Source organism: Poromitra crassiceps, assembly GCF_964638095.1.
Source record: "Poromitra crassiceps genome assembly, chromosome: 13".
Lineage (NCBI taxonomy): Eukaryota > Metazoa > Chordata > Actinopteri > Beryciformes > Melamphaidae > Poromitra > Poromitra crassiceps.
In genome coordinates this window covers 33,708,850-33,728,070 of record NC_139644.1, presented here as the reverse complement: position 1 = coordinate 33,728,070, position 19,221 = coordinate 33,708,850, and the positions used below count along the sequence as shown (strand labels likewise).

The following is a 19,221-nucleotide window of genomic DNA, read 5'->3' as shown; positions in this document are numbered from 1 at the left end:
TTTGTGTGCTTACACACTTGCTCAATGGTTAGTTCTTCTTAGCCAACATGAGGAAAAATCCCCCTCCCAGGACAATTTTAATTTGGTCTGATTGAAATTCCATGGAGATGGAAGGAAAACAAAGCCAGCCGTGTTGGTGCCCAAAATCCAGGCCAAAAGGAATTCTGCCAACTAGTAATTAATTTACTTTCATGTACACAAAACCACCCATTTATTTATGTTAGTAAGTTACGATAGGGCACTTTAATCAAATAAAATGACTGCAGAATTCACAGATTTTCCATTTCCTGACAGCTTTAGGCCATGTCACAGGGAATGTATGATCTGATGTCTGGTCTTTGTTCTGTCTATAGTTCAAAGCTAACCTGGAGAAGACCAAGCAGAGCCAGGACAGCACTAACAAGGAGCTGGCCAGCGAGGTGAAGAGTCTGCAGCAGGCAAAGACAGACTCGGAACACAAGAGGAAGAAAGTGGAAGGCCAGCTGCAGGAGCTCATGGCCAGAGTCACCGAGGGAGAGAAGAGCAAGGGAGAGCAGGCCGAACGCACACACAAACTACAGGTCGGTGTTGATACTGTATTCCAAACATGCATTCATTAATACAATGAATTCATTCCCACCAAGAGGTTTATTGCACACAAAAAGGTAGTAGTACCAAAGTGACAAAGAGATACATTCAACTACAAAATTACTACAACTACTACAACTAGCACAGTAAGCACCAAATCAAATCTCTCCAATTTGAATTTGTTTCATGATTATAAAACTATAATCACGATAATTTCACGCTCATTCATGTTTGAGGTAGGCTTTGCGTTCTGATTAACAGTATGAAAACCAAAGGATCATGATCAAACTATCATAGTGCAGGTTAAATGAAAAGCACACAATGTTTTACACGTGTAGGTGTGAATTAAATTTGTCATCCTCAATTTCCTCCCTTTCAAAAGCTCCACTACAAAGTTATTGGTATAAGTGCAGTTTGATCGGACCTTTTTATGCAATGAAAAAAGAAAAGAAAAGTGTTGATTATCCAAAATTACAAGCGTTCTGCAGAAAGATTGCAGTGATTTTGGAAAATGTCAAGCTCCTGCAAATACTGTAGTGATTGGATGAATTTGCATTAATTATTCAGAGACACACACACACACACACACACACACACACACACACACACACACACACACACACACACACACACACACACACACACACACACACACACACACACATACTTACTCTACACATACTTGTACATAGACACAAAGATTCCTTTGCAGTTTGTTTCATTTTAATTTTGCTAAAAATATGTCATATTGTTGATAACCCAGTCATAAGCATTGTACCTCTCTGTGTACAGACTGAGTTGGACAATGTGTCTGCCTTGCTGGAGGATGCAGAGAGGAAGGGGATCAAGATGGCCAAGGATGCTTCTGGACTAGAGAGTCAGCTACAAGACACACAGGTGACAATTTTCTCAGATTTTGAGAAACTAAATTTCTTCGATCTCTTCTGTAAATCAAACGTAACAATACTCATTGATGATCATTATTCAATGATCAATGCATTGTTCAAAATTAGATGACATTATTGATTGTGTAGGAGCTGCTCCAAGAGGAGACCCGTCAGAAGCTGAACATGAGCAGCCGTATCCGGCAGCTGGAGGAGGAGAAGAGCGCTCTGCAGGAGCAGCAGGAGGAGGACGAGGAGGCGCGCAAGAACCTGGAGAAACAGGTCCTGACGCTACAGGCACAGGTAGGATATGGAGATGTGAGAGACTCCGCTCTACAACACACACACACACACGCACGCACGCACGCACGCGCACACACACACACACACACACACACACACACACACACACACACACGCACGCACGCACGCACGCACGCACACACACACACACACACACACACACACACACACAAACAAATAGTTTAGTTTGATTAAAGTTTTTTTTTAATACTGAGAACATTTACTTAGTATGCATACTCCTTATTCCACACTTTCCACTCTTTCCGGTTAATAGCCTCTAACTTCTAGGCTACTGCCATATAGCTACTGCCATATAGCTACTGCCATATAGCTACTGCCATATAGCTACTGCCATATAGCTACTGCCATATAGCTACTGCCATATAGCTACTGCCATATAGCTACTGCCATATAGCTACTGCCATATAGCTACTGCCATATAGCTACTGCCATATAGCTACTGCCATATAGCTACTGCCATATAGCTACTGCCATATAGCTACTGCTATATAGCTACTGCCATATAGCCTCGTAAAAAATCATCCTGATCACACAACCTGACATTCTGTTTCGCTCCATGTATCGCTCTGGACTTCCAGTCGCTCATATCAATTTCCTGAAATTACAATATAACCGCACCAATCAGGGACACAGCTGGCAAAAGAGTAATGGCGTCTCCTGAAGCAATGAGTAGAGTAAACACAACCATAAGTGCAGGGATTGCAAAGATCAACTCAATAACCACAATTAAACAAAAACGAGAGTATGCACCAGTGGAGTTTCTTGGCGGAAAAGACGTTTTCGCCGTGCCTCCAACTGCATTTGGATTTGACTGGATCCAACGCTGATTGGCTGATGGAGTTTGTCTGTCAAGGCAAGTACTCCCACCCATTGAAATTGATGTGGGTGGCTGCAAGTCCAGACTGATCAAACCGAATGTGAAGTCATATAATCAGGATGGTTTTTACCAGGCTAAATGTCATACCCATATTCACGTCCTGAGTCTGCACCAATTAACCCAGAAATATCTCACATAACTCCACATAACAAAACCCACAAATAACAACAATTCTGTGATTCTGATTCTGAACGATCATGGTTGTTTGATGAATACCTCCTCCTATTGTCTTGTGTGCAGCTGGTGGAGACCAAGAAGAAGCTGGAGGACGATGTGGGAACGATGGACTGCCTGGAGGAGACCAAGAAGAAGCTGCAGAAGGACATGGAGCTGAGCAGCCAGCGTCTGGAGGAGAAGACCATCGCCTTCGAAAAGATGGAGAAGACCAAGACCCGTCTGCAGCAGGAGCTGGACGACCTGACCGTGGACCTAGATCACCAGAGACAGATCGTCTCCAACCTGGAGAAGAAGCAAAAGAAATTCGACCAGGTGGGAGCTCAAATTATTGGAGATATGTAGACTTTTGAGTAGAGTTCCCATCCTCAAAGACACATTTAAACCTTGTTACATCTTCACAAAATACCAAGCCCCGATGTCATATTCTCCCTCGCTAGATGCTGGCTGAGGAGAAGAGTATCTCGGCTCGCTATGCTGAGGAGCGCGACCGCGCCGAAGCGGAGGCCAGGGAGAAGGAGACCAAGGCTCTGTCCATGACCAGAGCTTTGGACGAGGCCCTGGAGGCCAAGGAGGAGCTGGAGAGGACCAACAAGCAGCTGCGTGCCGAGATGGAGGATCTGATGAGCTCCAAGGATGATGTGGGCAAGAACGTGAGTGTTTGGATGGATGGTCAACCCATTTAGGATTTGAGAATAAAAGTTTTTGTTATGAAGGCAGTGATACAATATGAAAATGAAAATCAACATGTGTAGGTCTCTCGGTCTTTGTCGGTCTATGGAAAAGCAACTTTTTCTGTTTCTCTCCATCCATTCTGTCTCTCTGTCGTTCTGTGTGTCTCTCTCTGCATTCGTCCTCTGTCTCCCGTCCCCGCCAGGTCCACGAGCTGGAGAAGTCCAAGCGTACTCTGGAGCAGCAGCTGGAGGAGATGAGGACCCAGCTGGAAGAGCTGGAGGACGAGCTTCAGGGCACGGAGGACGCCAAGCTGCGTCTGGAGGTCAACATGCAGGCCATGAAGGCCCAGTACGAGAGGGACCTGCAGGGCCGCGACGACCAGAACGACGAGAAGAAGCGAGCGCTGGTCAAACAGGTGCAGAACAAGCTGCTGATTCTGCACTTGGCATAGAAAATAACCTAGTTTCAGCAAGCAGAGCTTTTCAAAACTGCATTTTTGTATTTTTAAGTATAGTGAGATATCTCCTCTCACTGTTCCCTCTCCGTAATTCTCACACCCCTCCAACGACTTGTGCTGGCTCCTCCCCCAAGGTGCGAGAGATGGAGGCAGAGTTGGAGGATGAGAGGAAGCAGAGGGCGCTGGCTGTGGCTGCCAAGAAGAAGCTGGAAATGGATCTGAAGGATGTAGAGGGTCATATAGAAGGAGCCAACAAGGCTAGAGACGAGGCCATCAAGCAGCTGCGCAAGTTACAGGTAAGGATTTCATGCTCCTACTTGAATCAGTTTGTGCATATATCAGCACCAGGGGCGTTTCTACGGGTGTTTGTTTTCTAGAGGCAAACTTGCTGCTGCCTTACTAGCTAATTTTTTTGTAGCTTAAAAACGCAGGGCACATCATCTCCAGAGTCTAATGCATGACGACTTCATGACATGTAGGAATTTTGCACGCTTCGCGCGCAAAATTTTGTCATGCAATTGCCCCACCAATTTTATCCAGGCCCACCCAATTTTATCCAGGCCCACCCATAATGTAATTTCTGCCTACGCCCCTGATCAGCACTAAGCAGTCATTCTCAACAATATATTGTCTCTGCCAGGCCCAAATGAAAGACTACCAGAGGGAGTTGGAGGACGCAAGATCTTCCAGGGATGAGATTTTCGCCCAGTCCAAGGAGAATGAGAAGAAACTCAAGAGTCTCGAGGCTGAGATTCTGCAGCTGCACGAGGTATAGGACAGACAGTGGGACAATCCTGGTCTTTTTGGGACATTTTTGTGATGTCTTCTGTGTTGCATGATGGGTAATGTCTCTGTGATCTCTCTGCAGGACCTGGCAGCATCTGAGAGGGGGCGACGCCACGCAGAACAGGAACGGGACGAGCTGCAGGATGAAATATCCAACAGCACCTCTGGAAAGTGAGCTGTAGTCCCTCACTCGACCACACCTTATATTCTGTCAGCAGAATCCACATATGTAAATATTTTGACCTAGTTAGAGCACCAGCTGGGTGGGGTTTACTGCATCAGGACCATTCACCTTATCAACCAAAGAAAGAGTATACTAAATTGGCTTTTAACTACATTCCTGTGATGATCTACATCACAGCTCTCCAGGCAGGTTAGATGGTCTGGTTAAAAATCTTTTTTCTAACATATTTTCATCAAACATAGCATCTTATGGATGTCACACGGTGTTCTCAGAAGACCACTGTTTCTGCCTGTGTGTCAGGTCTGCTCTGATGGATGAGAAGAGGAGGCTGGAGGCTCGTATTGCCCAGCTGGAGGAGGAGCTGGAAGAGGAGCAGGGTAACATGGAGCTACTCAACGACCGCTTCAGAAAGACAACCATGCAGGTACTGTATGGTCTAATAATACTCAGAATTACATCTAGATTGACTTTACCTCTATTCTCATGGACTGATATTACTAGGGCACATCCAGTGGTTTGTAATAATTCTGGAAATCATTGGCGATGAAAAATTTAGGCTTTAGGGTTGGAGTTTTGAATACATTTTATGGTTGATTTAACATTTTTACTGCGCATACCATATTTCCTCCTTCTCGTATTGGTCTGGGCCTCAACTGCAGAGGGCCTTTATTGGAAGCAGGCTTATAGAGACAGGCCTTTATTTGTATATTTGCTCATATTTTAGTATGAAGCCTCCTTGTTCTGCTTCTGTTGGGGTTCGTTAGGTAGCTGTTTTCTTTTGTTACTGCAATGCATTACCGATAATTACAGTAATCAATTAAGACATGCTCCCATATTGTGATTCAAATGGAGCTAATGCCATCTAGTGAAACTTGCACGTTACTACAAGTTACAGTTTGGGGCCGGTCTTTATTTGATCGTGTCGACCACGCCCCCATTATCAGAGATCCGGCTTTTAATTACTTCTACCTTCCATCACCGCCCTCTCCCTTCCCTTCTCCTTGTCTCACCTCCTCCTCTCCACCAGGTGGACACGCTGAGCACAGAGCTGAGCGGGGAGCGCAGCGCGGCGCAGAAGAGTGAGAACGCCCGGCAGCAGCTGGAGCGGCAGAACAAGGAGCTGCGTGCCAAGCTGGGCGAGCTGGAGGGCTCGCTTAAGAGCAGGTTCAAGGCCTCTCTCACAGCCCTGGAGGCCAAGGTATCACAGCTGGAGGAGCAGCTGGAGCAGGAGGCCAAGTGAGAAATTCATACTTCTTTCTTTCTTTATTTCTTTATTTCTCTTTCACATACTCTCCATCCTTCTCTCTACCATTCCATTACTTCAAATAGTAAAAAAATATTCATAGACTGTTTCAACTTGACAACTATAGATATTCTAAATGAACCCTAGTTTATTTCCTGTTGTAGGGTTTGCCAATACAATAGCTGACAGGAAATGAACTAGGGTCCAAACCATTCTGCATTTTCAAGACAAAAACTAAAACTAAAAATGGCAGACACAGGGTTAAAGAATGGGCAAATGTAATGAGAACAAAATAGGTCAAATCAAATAATGTGAAAACACATTTTTAGGTTTACTTGGAGTACTAAAGCTTCCTCGATTTCAAACTATTTCCATGCCCTCCCCACATTCCCACTCTCCTTTCCTGACATTTCTCTAACCTCATCTCATCTCCATAGGGAGCGAGCAGCAGCCAATAAGATCGTGAGGAGGACAGAGAAGAAGCTGAAGGAAGTCTGCATGCAGGTGGAGGATGAGCGTCGCCATGCCGACCAGTTCAAAGAACAAGTAAGGAATGGCAAATGTTTCACGGGTGTTCTTTACACCCCCTGAAAGATTCAGCCCGATTGCACAATGAATGTTGCTCCCCTCCCCTGAAAAGTATACAGAACTTAAATTACTTTATCAAAAAAGTAGAGGACATGAGACTGTTGAGACACTACATCTCACCTATGATACAGACCTACCTGTTACTGTTGATAATTCTGCTGTGCTGAACTGTTGTGGCCATTTTTCCCCTGGTCCTGGACAGACTGTCTCTTACCTGTGGTCCTCCACCTGTCCACAATGTGTTGTCCCTACTAGGTTTTTTCAAATCAGTCACTGTGAGCATATTGTCTATGATCAATAGCTCTCTGGCCACTCCACTGTAGTTCTTTAGCATTTAATCAATCTTTCCTTAAGAAAGAGAATTTTGACCCGTTGTTTCCAACTCATCTCCATGACCAGTGCCACAAATTCCCTGGATACTTGGATAGGTGAATTTTTTTATATTTAGAGGATATTTTGTGGCATTTTTTTCCTTTATTGGGTAGACTGAAGTAAAGAGAGAAAAGGAGGATTTGGAGAGAGAAGGGGATGACATGCAACAAAGATCCCAGGTCAGATCCAAACCCACGATGGTGTGTCCACATGGCACACACCCCAGACCACTGAACCACCAGGACACCCTAGATCTAGATGAGATCTAAAAGAATGATCTAGGGCCTAGATCATTCTCATCTTAGTCTCCATTTACATGCATCTACTCTGATATTTTAGCTGCAAACAACAAACGTTCACCTTTATGCCGATGCCACCCAGTTATATCTGCTTATACCACGTAACAGCACTAATAATCTAGCCAGTGTTATAAAAGAGTGCTGGATGAAAGGTACAGTGTTTGATGCAAATTTGAGCTTTGAGATACATAACGCTGCTGCCCCGGAAATGTTGACCTTGTGACGTGTTCAGTACAGTTGTTGCGATGTGTTTTTTTCTCCTGCGTGTGTTTTTGATGAAGATGGAAAAGTCCAACTCTCGTATGAAGCAGCTGAAGCGGCAGCTGGAGGAGGCTGAGGAGGAGGCCACCAGGGCCAACGCCTCGCGCAGGAAACTGCAGAGAGAGCTGGACGACGCCACCGAGGCCAGCGAGGGCCTGAGCCGCGAGGTCAACACGCTCAAGAGCCGCCTCAGGTACGGAGCCATAAGATGCCAGCAGGCACTTTTGCATTTCAGCCAAACAGATGTTCGCCATGTACTGAACATAGAGACACACATCATCTGGGAGCATTAAAACAGGGAGCATTGTGCTTCTGGTGTACTCGCTCTGCTATAACATCCTCTCCCTTGTCTTTGTTTGACTGTATCCCCCCCCCTCCCTCACGTAGGCGTGGTGGCCCCATCAGCTTCTCCTCCAGCCGCTCAGGCAGGCGTCCGGTCCAGGTGGAGGGAACCTCCCTGGACCTCGTGTCCGACGAGGAGACGCTGGAGAACAAGATCACAGACAACAATGCCAACGAGACACCAGCACCTCCCCAGCCTGAGTAGAAGAGCAGGAGGCCTTCTTAACCTGAATTGTTGCTCTCCAATCCGCTTATCCACCATCCGCCCTTCAGCATCGCCAGAAGACCCCCGGACCCTCAGGGACACTCTCCTTGCCCCTACAACCCCAGCCTGGATAGATCACTCTCCTTGCCCCTACAACCCCAGCCTGGATAGATCACTCTCCTTGACCCTACAACCCCAGCCTGGATAGATCACTCTCCTTGCCCCTACAACCCCAGCCTGGATAGATCACTCTCCTTGACCCTACAACCCCAGCCTGGATAGATCACTCTCCTTGCCCCTACAACCCCCCATCCCCCTCCCTCCCTCCCTCCCCCCCCCCCCCCCCCCACATGCAGCATGAGCTAAACAAAGATTCCCACTACTCTAATCCCATCATTTCCCATATTAACTCTCAACCCCAAACACCAGCTCTCTCTCTCTCTATCTATCTCTCTCTCTCTCTCCCTCTCTCTCTCTCTCTCTCTCTCTCTCTCTCTCTCTGCCACTCCAGTTAAGGTTGTGAGAACCACTACTCTGCCTTACCTTTCCTAGTCAAGCTGCAGGGCTGTGTAATAGCAACGTCCATTGTGCATTGAGTATTATTGGGTCCTTCAATATCCTGTTTGGGACTCATTTCAAACGGGCACCGAAAATAGACTGATACAAGCCTATTAGCCTAATGCTCCTATTTCCCTCAAACACTCATTAGAATTTAAGTAGCCATTTTTGACTGACTCTATCCTCTCATAGTTGGGTGGCTGCGCAGCACATGTACTGTATCTGTATGAACATGTCTTTGGTGACGGTGCACAATTGGGCCAGAATTCAGGTGTTCAAAATGGCTTCAGATGCTAGAATGATAGCATAGCAATATTTCAAAGGAACAGATCATGATCAAAGCAAAAAAAAATAGCCTCCTCACTTTACTTTTCCCCGCATCAATCTATAGTATATGCCTATCATATAAATCAATGTAGTTATGTTATTTTAACTGTAATTGCATACAGTTTTCTCAGTCACACGCTAGGATTGTTTGCTTGCAGATGTATAGGGAATGTGTAGGGAATTGCCGTGTTGCCTCAGTGCTAGAAAACGTCCCTGACCAGTATTGCGATCTCTATTCGACAATGGGTCAATCTTGACTTGTAATTATTTGTTGTATTGCAATTAACATGCACCTAATATCACAGGGGACTTCAATCGATCACATGCCATAATATGGTTTTAATTGAGTCCCAGTTTCGTTCTATTAAAGTGCTTTCGTTGGCTGAAAATATTCAACATATGTCCAGTATTCGATGTCCACATATCAAACTCACTAGCAAGAGTGACAATGTGTGTCACAGAGTATGAATTCAAACGATTCAGACTTCTTTGAGGCAGTGGGAAGCTCAATTATGTGACGGTTATCCTGTTAGAATCTGAATGTCTCTTTGTAACTCTCAGTTCAGTTATGTTTTCTGTACAATGTACAATTATGCTTAACTCGTTTTTTTTCTTCGTTTTTTTTCTTATTGTATCCACACTATCGCAAGCCTGAAATAATATGAACATGATTTGCAGATAGATAATGAATGTTTTATTCATTATTAAGTTTGAATAATTAGTGCTATAAAATGGATTTTAATGCAATAGATCAGGGGATCCATGTGGATCAATTGAAGTGTGAACATTGAGATGAGTGTGTTATACTGTACATGTTAGTTACAAAACACCATGTTACCATTTTGTAAATTGTGTACCACATATTTGCGGCCTTTTCCAAGTGAAAATTTCAAAGGTTGAGCGTCTGTAGAAAGTGCCTTAGCCGTTACTGAAGACAGCAGATAGGAGGTTCACAGAAGCAACACATGAAGTAAAACTTGTGTACATTGAAATTGAAAAACGACAAAAGCCTTTGAGATGTTGAAAACTGATTATTTAACCTAGCTTTGTGTCATTACATCATCTGACATGCACATTTCACATTTTGTTAGCATTTGGATGGACAGTTTATGGGTATGAATCAGTGTTATATCGAGGCTGCCCCAGGCGATGATCTGGCGGTTTGGTTTGTGTTTGTATTGTATGGGGATTATTTTGAGGATACGCTGATTCTTTAATTTAGGATAAATTCTGTATGATCTATGAAGCTTTCTAGAAGGGGGGTTGACTGTGTTAAAAGCTTTAACATCCGTATAAGGTTGTTATTACTATTACTGGCTGTTGACAACCAGGTATTATTCGTCATCTTTTATTTTCTTGTATTCCTGTATTTCTAGACATTTTTTGTAAAAGACCAATAAACATATTCATATAGAATGGGTGTTTCTTCTTGTTTTCCATGTTTAAAGGTCTGCCACTCTGATAATTGAGATCAAGTATCTCAATTAACCAATCACAGCTTGGTTAAAAAGAATCCTGCAGTCAACTTGTCTCCAACCATAATTTGGAAGCCTCTTTGGGCCAGTCAAGGACAACACTCTATGGTAAATGCCCAGTGTTTTATAGTGCTTTTATCCAAAGCGCTTTACAATGAGTAGGTACATTCACACAGACATTCATACATCGATGACAGCAAGCTGCCATACCATCGGGCGCAATTTGGGGTTCAGTATCTTGCCCAAAGACACTTCAACACTGGAGAAGGCGGGGATCGAACCACCGACCTCTTTTATCCAAAGGGATTAGTGGACAACCCACTCTACCTCCTGAGAAACAGCTCCACATTATGTCTGCCTGTGGACCATCATGATAAGACTAGGCATAATAATGTGTTAATTCCACTACAGGAGAGACTTGATGTTCTCTGAAATTAGGTGGGGAAAAATGTGCACATATTTCAGTATCAGCAATCAACCAAAACAGCTGGAAAATATCGACATATTGGATATCGGCAAAAAAATGCAATAGTGTGCATCCCTTTTCAGGCTTGTTTAAAAAAGACAAATGCATTCTACTATATTCGTGTAAAGTGACCCATTCATAAAATTTCCTGTAGGTGTGTGGGAACGGCCACAAAGTGTTACACGGCTGGTGCGCGGGTGGGGTAAAACCCCCCATATTACCTCGCCGGCTGCGCGGGTTTGCTAGCTCGGCCGCTGTGAGGCCTCGCCCGCCTTGCAGCTCGCCCGCTGCATGGGCTCGCATACGCAACTCGACCGCTGCGCGGCCTCGCCCAGAGCTCGGCTGCTGCGTGGCCTTACCTGCTCTAATGGTAAGTGCAGCGCACAATTGCTCAACTTCGCATCACTGATGACATCACTCACAGATGACATCAGAATTGCTCGAGTGACATCACTGATGATGTCACTGATGATGTCATAGACATTGTGACATCATGAGTGATGATGTTATAGACATTGTGACATCATCAGTGACATCACAATGTCGGACAAAAATTTAAACAAACAAAGCCCACTTACTCCCTTTTATAAGAGAATATAAAATGATATTTTTATTTGTTTGTGTGGACCCCAAGAAGATTTTATTTGTCTTTCAAATAAAGGTTGTGAAAAACTGTTCCTCGTCCAATTTAGATGCATAGTCATAACACCACCTACTGGCAACACAAAAAGTGGTTCATGATACTTTGTGACTTTGGGTACCAAGCTGTAAAGGCTGCTTGACCCCTTTTCTCCCTGCGGTATCTGATAATAATGTGAGAAGTTTCTCACTGGTCTGTTGGAGAGCTGTGGATCCAGGAGACAATTGCTATGGCTACTTATTTCTTGCTGCACCGTGTGGGGAAGGAACTCCAGGACTACACTAGAGGGACTTGCTTGGGGATGCACCACTCAAATCTTTCTTCTCAAGGAGCTTTTTGCCTTGCGTGAATGGACATGGCAGGACCTTAGCCGGAGTATAAGTGTTGAGAGGGGCTTTCTTCACAGCTGGAGAGGCTGAGATGTTCGAGATGGAATCATGTGATTTGGCAATGGAAGCCAGGAAGTCATCCACTTGCTTAAGCGAAAGCAAGTTGTGCAGGGTCTCCAAAGGGTATATGGTCTCCAAAGGGTATATGGTCTCCAAAGGGCATATGGATGGAACCATGGAGCACAACTCAAAACCTATTCCAGTGGTGAGTGGAGAGTGAAGTCTTGTGGGCGTTTGTGTGTGGACACTGTTTTCTGACAGAACTTCCATGTAACCAACACCAGAGGGCAGGTTCTTATCCTCCTCACAGCCCTTGGCCCCTGGGCTGAATTGCAGCTCCACATGAAACCTCTCCTCAGATGAGGGGTCCTTGTTGGGATCCTCATAAAGCATGATCACAATCTGTGTCATATAGTTCAGCTCGCTAACAATCTTGAGGTAGTCCATGCCCATTTTCCACTGGTCATCTTTGGTCTCGTCACAGAGGGATCCATAGCGGAGAATGGAGAACAGGGAGTGAACATGGCTCTCACTGGTGAAATACAACCTGGTCCTCACATGCCGCTCCGGTGACATCACACCACGGGAATACAGTGGGTCCAGCTTGTTGACGGTGTCGTCATCTTGGGTCCGCTGCAGATCTGAGCGGATCTTGCAGATGAGAGGGGTGCAGTAACCTTTGGCAATGTCCAGCTTCTCAGCCTGGGAGATACCATATTCCTGTGGGATGACAATGTCGGCCAAGGCCTTGGACAGACGATAGATCTCCATGGTGTCGTCCAGCTTGAGTGAGCTGTTGTGCTGCACGTCGTATTTGATGCAGTCATAGATGTCAGGGATCTTACTGATGTTGTACCGACCGTTTCTCATCTTGAAGTCCTTCTCCAGCTTGGACCAGCGACGCAGCATCAGCTCTAACGTCTCACTACGGTACAACTGGATGTCAGATGACTTGGGGTCCTCCATCCTTTGTCGGATTTGTAGGGTGAGGTTCTGGATCAGGGAATACACCCTATTGCAAGTCTTCACTGGGTTCTTGATCATCTGCATGGACTTAACCAGAGATGTACGACTGGTAGGAGCCAGCTTCTCATAGTCTTCAGTGTTGAAGTCCCTGTCCTTCTGCAGGATCTCATGGAGTCTGGCCTTGACCTTCTGCTGGCAGCTGCTGAGGGAGTCACTGTCGCTATCCAGCAGGCCATCCATGTTTGCGCTCTTCACCATCTGCACCAGGATGGGTGTCAGTTGCCCCTCTAGTGCCAGCAGACCCTTAGCAAAGGCAGCAGCAGTCATCTGGACCCTGCCCTCATCTGAGGCGTAGATCTTCAGGTCGTGACGGTAGGTGCTGTGCAAGCGCAGGAGGCCATCAGCTTCTCCTCCAGGGTACATGTAGCGGAATGCCCGGCCCAGTTCTTCAGCCTGTACCCTGCCTGCTGGGGTCAACTCTCCTCCCCACTTCAACACCAGCAACAGCGATGGGTTATCCCGCTGTACATATTTGGGGCATCCAGGTCGAAGGTAGGTCAATTGAACCTTGCGATTTATCCCAGAAAATTGGACATACATTTCAAGGACTGTTTTCAGTTGCTCAAGTTTTGCTTTGGATTCCTCGATTTCAGAATCATTCTGCCCAAGCTCCAGCAGAAGTTGTCTGGCTATATCAAGCACTTCCTGTAACTGCTTTGGCTTTTTCAGTTTTATCTTTCCATTTTTGTACCCATCCCATTTCTCAAAGAGATCAAAAAACCTCTGATGGCGAACCTCCATCTTCATTTTCTGCTTGGGAGTCCTGTCTCCATGGCGAATCACAGCAATGACACAGCGGAGTTCCGTCATGGTGCCAGAGGTGGCAGGGACAAAAGGGCTGTCTTCAGCCTCCAGTGGTATGGACCAGGGGATATGAAACTGTGGAGCCAGTTCTCTCATGACAATGTTTCCCAGGACTTTTGCACAGTCATCGTAGTACTTCATGGATTTCTTGACAAAGCTGAAGCCATTGACATCACAGACGTATGACTGACCATTTGCACGCAGCAAGTCAAACCCACATACTGTTTGCTTGAATGCTAGACAAACTTTCCAAGCGATGAGCTTCTCTCTGGCATTAAGGATGACGGGGTAGCGCACCTCCTTACCCTCGCTGTCCCGCTCTACTTTGCCGTCAAGGGCTGGAGACTTCCTGGCCTCTGCGTGGGCGTAGTCAGGCCCTACTGTGTAAACCTTGACGTCGGTGCCATCTGTTGGCATGAACTCTTCATAAATGTATGATCCTGTTTTCCTCACGTTGCTCTCGGTGGAGTAAACACTGCTTCTGCTACCAATCTTCCTGAAGAGCCTCTGGCTACCCCCACCAGCTGAGGTGGGGTAGTAGATGTAGACGTTGTGGTCCTCAGCGCTTACTGGCTTCTCTACAAATGGTGTCTGGAACACTTCCCCGTTCACCTCCACGTGGTCCTCGCCTTCCACAAGGGTACCCTCTTCTGGTCTTGCAGGATCCCTGTTGAGAACAGCATAGCGAGGTAGCTGGATCCCCTCTGCCTTCAGTATTCTGTATACCTCCCTCCTGTCTTGGATACAATACTGCAGGTCCAGGTCATTAATGACAAAAGGGTTCCTGAGTTTCTCATAAGCCACTGCTTTGTCCAATGGAAAACCTTTGGAGTGGAAGGAGATGAGACAGTCACAGAGAGGCCAGTTGTTGACGGACTCGTTGAGGATAACATCCTCCTCAAAGGTTACCACAGTGATGTACTTAAAGAGACACAGACGCTCCAGGACCTCTTTCATGGGCACAGACTTGGATTTTTTGGACATGGCACATATGCCCACCACTATTTGCCTCTCTGGTTGTGAGTCATACATTTCATCATCTTCATCTTGTTCTTTAACATTCTCATAGAGGTAGTCGTACCCTAGGGCCCGTTCGGGCTCCAGCACCTCATGGCACCCCACGAAGAACTCCAGTTTTTCTGGAGATCCGGGCGGACATGCTGCCTGCAGTTTCGAGATCCGGCTAGGACCAGACTCTTCTGTGCCTGGCACCAATAGATGCCTCCCATCTTCTAGTTTCATATGGTAACAGTGTTCTGGCGAGACTGTAAAGGACTGTATAGGTTGATTCTCTGTAGTTAGCTGGCACTCGCCCAGGGTGTCCGTCAGAACACAAGACAAAGAGGAGGTCTCTGACTCGCTGTGGGCCGGTAGGCTGATGCTTGGTATCTGATCACTGTGGTGGGGTAAACTGTTACTTGCCATTGTCCACTCCGATGTCCATAGAAACGTACTACTCCCACTGTGTACTACTTATACGACCACCATCAGTGATTATGTCACTATGCGTTATATGACATGAATGATTTCATGACGTCACTGATGATGACATCAGTGCTCTATCATAGAGCAACCTTCTGGCAACATCAGTGATGTCATAGTAGACCAGTATTTCCCAAAGACACGGTTGGGAGCCACAGGTGGTTCACAAGAGATTTTTATTTGGGTCACCAAATACATTTGCAGAATTTCTTCCATAGTCTTTTATAAAAAAAAACTAGTGGACCCTTGGGAGTTAGGTCCCCCCCTTTCTGGAACACAGTGGTTTCTCATCACTGGTATCACTTATGTATAGAATTGGTGATGTCTCCAGTAATGTCACACAGATGATGTCATCAGTGAGTGGTGTCATCATTGAGAGATGTCATCAGTGATGATGTCACCAGATGATGTCATCATTGCTCGAGTGACACATCATTGGTAATTGATGGTAATCATTAGGTAATTATATATATCATCATCATCACACTGACATCACACTGACATCCGGAGGAAGACATAGCTCCGTCGCTCCTCTCCTCTCAGGGACAACGATGGAAATAAGTCCTGGACTTTTTCATTTTATCGCTGACACTGCAGCATTTTGTTCTTACTTATGTATTGCATACTGTCTAATAAAATAAAATCAAACTCCTCCCACTACCTCTTCACAACCAAATACTGCATCTGTCTCTCCACCTCTACAGAGCGTAGGGTCTCACCACACAACCAGTGGTGGGTAGAGTAAACAAAAGCAGTAATCAAGTAAAAGTTACTTTATAATATATTTACTCAATCAGAAAGAACAAGCACCCATAAAAATAATTATGTCAGCAAGAGTAAAAAGTATCTAGTAAAAAAACGAAGTAACTTCATGAGTAAGTTAAGTAACTGCAATTTATTACAGTAAGCCCAAGGAGGAGAAGTGACAGGAGCCTGCTTGATCATAGTATGATGTCCTCCTAATGTGTGGTTCTGCACATAAGAGGGAATTCGTTTTGCCCCTCTGGAAAGACGCTGGTTGCCTTGATCTGGGAGAGCACAAACAAAGTTATGGGCTGGGGGATGAACACATTCTTTCTCAGTCTTTAGCATGGTGGCCTGGCTTCTGACACCATCTACAAATGACATTAGGGTGGCTAGGTCCATGGTGGCGTAGGCATAGGGGATGAATGCTCATGTTAATGTTAATGATGGGGGGGTTCTTTGGAGAAGCCCATGGATTTGAATGAGCTTAGGGGGTTTCTTCTCAGGAGAAGCACAAGGAGTTGACTGAGCTGATTTACTGAACTCCAGTGCTGCAGGTGGGGCGTGGTGTTGGAGCTGGAGGCCTTCAGGGGCATGCTGCAGCCCTGGGCCTGAGGGAACCACTGGTGGTACTTCACCATCACCTGTTTACCATCAAACCATGAGCCGTGAAGAGCCTTGAGCAGCCTGAGTGATCTGCAGAGACACTTCACATAGACGCAGCCCTCTCGTGAGTTCTTGTCGACATCGACGTGGACGATGCCATCATTGTCGCTGCACTTCTCTATGGTGTTGGGAGGCGACTTCCTCCGGTCCATAGGGAAGGCTTTTCCCTGCTAGACTTTGGAGGGCACCAGGGAGATCTTGTCGTAGCTGAGCGAAGGCTGAATCCACCTCCACACCAGGAAGTCTGCTCCACCAATCAGCTGAGATTCCGTTCGGATCCTCGACTCATTGGCCGAGAGGAAGCTCATGGCCCGCTCCCAAACTTTCTTCATTTTCTTTCTGTCCTGAGGTTGGACCAGAGAGTCTCTGACATGGGGAATGGGCAGGTAGGGCTGCAGATCCTTGTTCTCCTTGCAGGCCTCACTGTGGCTCCTCAAAATATCAATGATCGTCTCCACCATGTCGTACATCTGCCTGGTCTCCTCCTCCTCCCTCCTCCAGCGGTACTTCATGTAGTAGACCAGCCCCCACACAACGCCCAGCACTGCTGCGATGGGGAAGGCTCTGCTGTTGACGGTGAGGAAGGCTCGGCGCATATGGCAGAGGAAAGGCATGCTGGGATGGCTGGACTCCAGCCAGGAGATCTCTGACACATCAGTAACAGGGTCCTCAGCATTCAGCCCTGTCAGCCTTATCCCAACATCTTGGCCTGTCCGTATGATCCACTCCAGAGAAGTGAGAATGAATTTGTCAAACTCCGGATTCTGCCCCTGCAGATAGAGAGCAGCCTCCTCCATGGACAGCCTCCTGTTTGGATGCTGCTGGGCTCCACAGTCGTGCTGGCCGGCGATGTGAGCAAGGTGGTCGTGTAGCTTGTGCAGGAGCTTGAGGATCAGGTCCTTCTCCTTCTTATCATAAGAGCTGTCAAACTCGCTGCCAAAAGGGTGGTTCATAACGATTACATCCACCAGGGAGGCTCCAGAGCCCCTCATCCTCAGGTACAGCAGGCCGAGCAGCAGGAAGAAGAGGCATGCAGTGGTCAGCAGACACATGGACAGGTAGTGGGCACTGAAGCTGCAGCAGGCCCAGGACCGTTTGACCTGCTGCAGCAGCTCATCCTCTGTCCCCGACAGCTTGTGCTAAAGCGCCACCTGGCTGTTGGGCTGGCTGTATGCGTGGTTGGGGTCGGTGGGGTTGGAGTGGTTGGCCAGGTAGGTTTGGGACAGGCTGCTGTAGTTAGGGAAGCGCGGTCTCAAACCAAGGCTGAACCTACTGGTGCCGCTGCTGCTGGAGGGGGCTGCCATGTGGTTTCTGTCCCCGGCCAAGCTGGAGGGGGCTGCCTCTGGGCTCTCCGTGGACCGCCTGGGGAAGCCACGGCTCGCTGTGTCACTGTGGTCCGGCTTAAGTCCTCTTCTGTTCAGCTGAACTTCACCGTCAGACTCGTCGGAGCTGAAGCCGAGGACGGAGTACTTCCCGCCCAGTCTCCTGCTGGAGATCAGGTGCATGACATCATGGCTGGCAGGTTGGCTCTTCGCGGGCCTGCAGCCCCCCGGGCCCGGGCCGTGCGCCTGCTGCTCCTCGCGGAGCTTCTTGAGTTTCCTCAGGTACACAGGTCGGGTGCTCTCGGTGAGCGGGCCTGGACTAAAGCCAAAGCACTTTAACTCAGAGAAAAGCTCCTCATCCGTTAACTCCACCATCTTGGACAAAACTGGGTCACCCTCTGAGCCCTCCATGTTGTTTCTGTCCTCGGCCAGGGATACGTAGACGGACCGCCTGGGGAAGCCACGGCTCTCTGTGTTGGTATGGTCCGGCTTCAGGCCTCTTCTGTTCAGCAGAGCTTCAGCGTCAGACTCGTCGGAGCTGAATCCGAGGACGGAGTACTTCCTGCCCGGTTTCCTGCTGGAGATCAGGTGTGTGACGTCATGGGTGGCTGGTCGGCTCTTCCCAGGCCTGCAGCCCCCCGGGCCCGGGCCCCGCACCTGCTGCTCCTCGCGGAGCTTCTTGAGTTTCCTCAGGTACACGGGTCGCGTGCTCTTGGTGAGCGGGCCTGGACTAAAGCCAAAGCGATTCAACTCGGAGAAAAGCTCCTCATCCGTTAACTCCACCATCTTGGACAAAACGGGGTCACCGAAGCAAGACTGGAGCCTCTATCCCCACTGTTCTGCTGCTGAAGGCCCAGCATGGTGATCAGTGAGTGGTCTTACTCTGATCTAAAAGCGATATCATTAGTGATTCTTGAGAGACACTGATGATGTCATAGACATTGTGACATCATCAATGATGTCATAATCCTTCTCTGCAGAGGCTGTAAGTAGGGCCAGGAGGATTCCTCACCAAAGGCCGTCGAGCAGGATTCGAAGCGGGAGCCGTAGAGCAGCAAGGAGGTCGGCGTGCTGGCACAAGGGC

General features: G+C 47.1%; 1 protein-coding gene and 2 pseudogenes across 5 annotated transcripts in view; 1 reads left to right on the top strand and 2 right to left on the bottom strand.

Moving 5' to 3' along the window:
• Positions 1–8,356, top strand: part of LOC310787951 (myosin-10-like) — a gene marked incomplete at its 5' end in the record, with an annotated part of 94,619 nt that extends 86,263 nt beyond the window's left edge. For all 3 annotated transcript variants that reach the window (XM_083649397.1, XM_083649396.1, XM_083649395.1), the window contains 14 exons: positions 354–560; positions 1,360–1,464; positions 1,602–1,754; positions 2,893–3,141; positions 3,267–3,479; positions 3,704–3,916; positions 4,093–4,254; positions 4,599–4,727; positions 4,827–4,915; positions 5,229–5,352; positions 5,956–6,164; positions 6,609–6,717; positions 7,712–7,884; positions 8,079–8,356. In XM_083649397.1, the coding sequence (XP_083505523.1) occupies positions 354–560; positions 1,360–1,464; positions 1,602–1,754; positions 2,893–3,141; positions 3,267–3,479; positions 3,704–3,916; positions 4,093–4,254; positions 4,599–4,727; positions 4,827–4,915; positions 5,229–5,352; positions 5,956–6,164; positions 6,609–6,717; positions 7,712–7,884; positions 8,079–8,238 (2,295 nt within the window). In that variant the 3' untranslated portion in view covers positions 8,239–8,356. The remainder of the gene's footprint in view (positions 1–353; positions 561–1,359; positions 1,465–1,601; positions 1,755–2,892; positions 3,142–3,266; positions 3,480–3,703; positions 3,917–4,092; positions 4,255–4,598; positions 4,728–4,826; positions 4,916–5,228; positions 5,353–5,955; positions 6,165–6,608; positions 6,718–7,711; positions 7,885–8,078) is intronic.
• Positions 8,357–11,985: 3,629 nt separating this feature from the next.
• On the bottom strand, positions 11,986–15,348 carry LOC310788501 (inositol hexakisphosphate and diphosphoinositol-pentakisphosphate kinase 2 pseudogene; annotated as a pseudogene). Its single transcript has one exon. The product of its transcript is annotated as an inositol hexakisphosphate and diphosphoinositol-pentakisphosphate kinase 2 pseudogene (transcript).
• Positions 15,349–16,589: 1,241 nt separating this feature from the next.
• LOC310788500 (inner nuclear membrane protein Man1 pseudogene) lies at positions 16,590–18,923 on the bottom strand (annotated as a pseudogene). Its single transcript has one exon. The product of its transcript is annotated as an inner nuclear membrane protein Man1 pseudogene (transcript).
• Between the last annotated feature and the right edge of the window lie 298 nt (positions 18,924–19,221).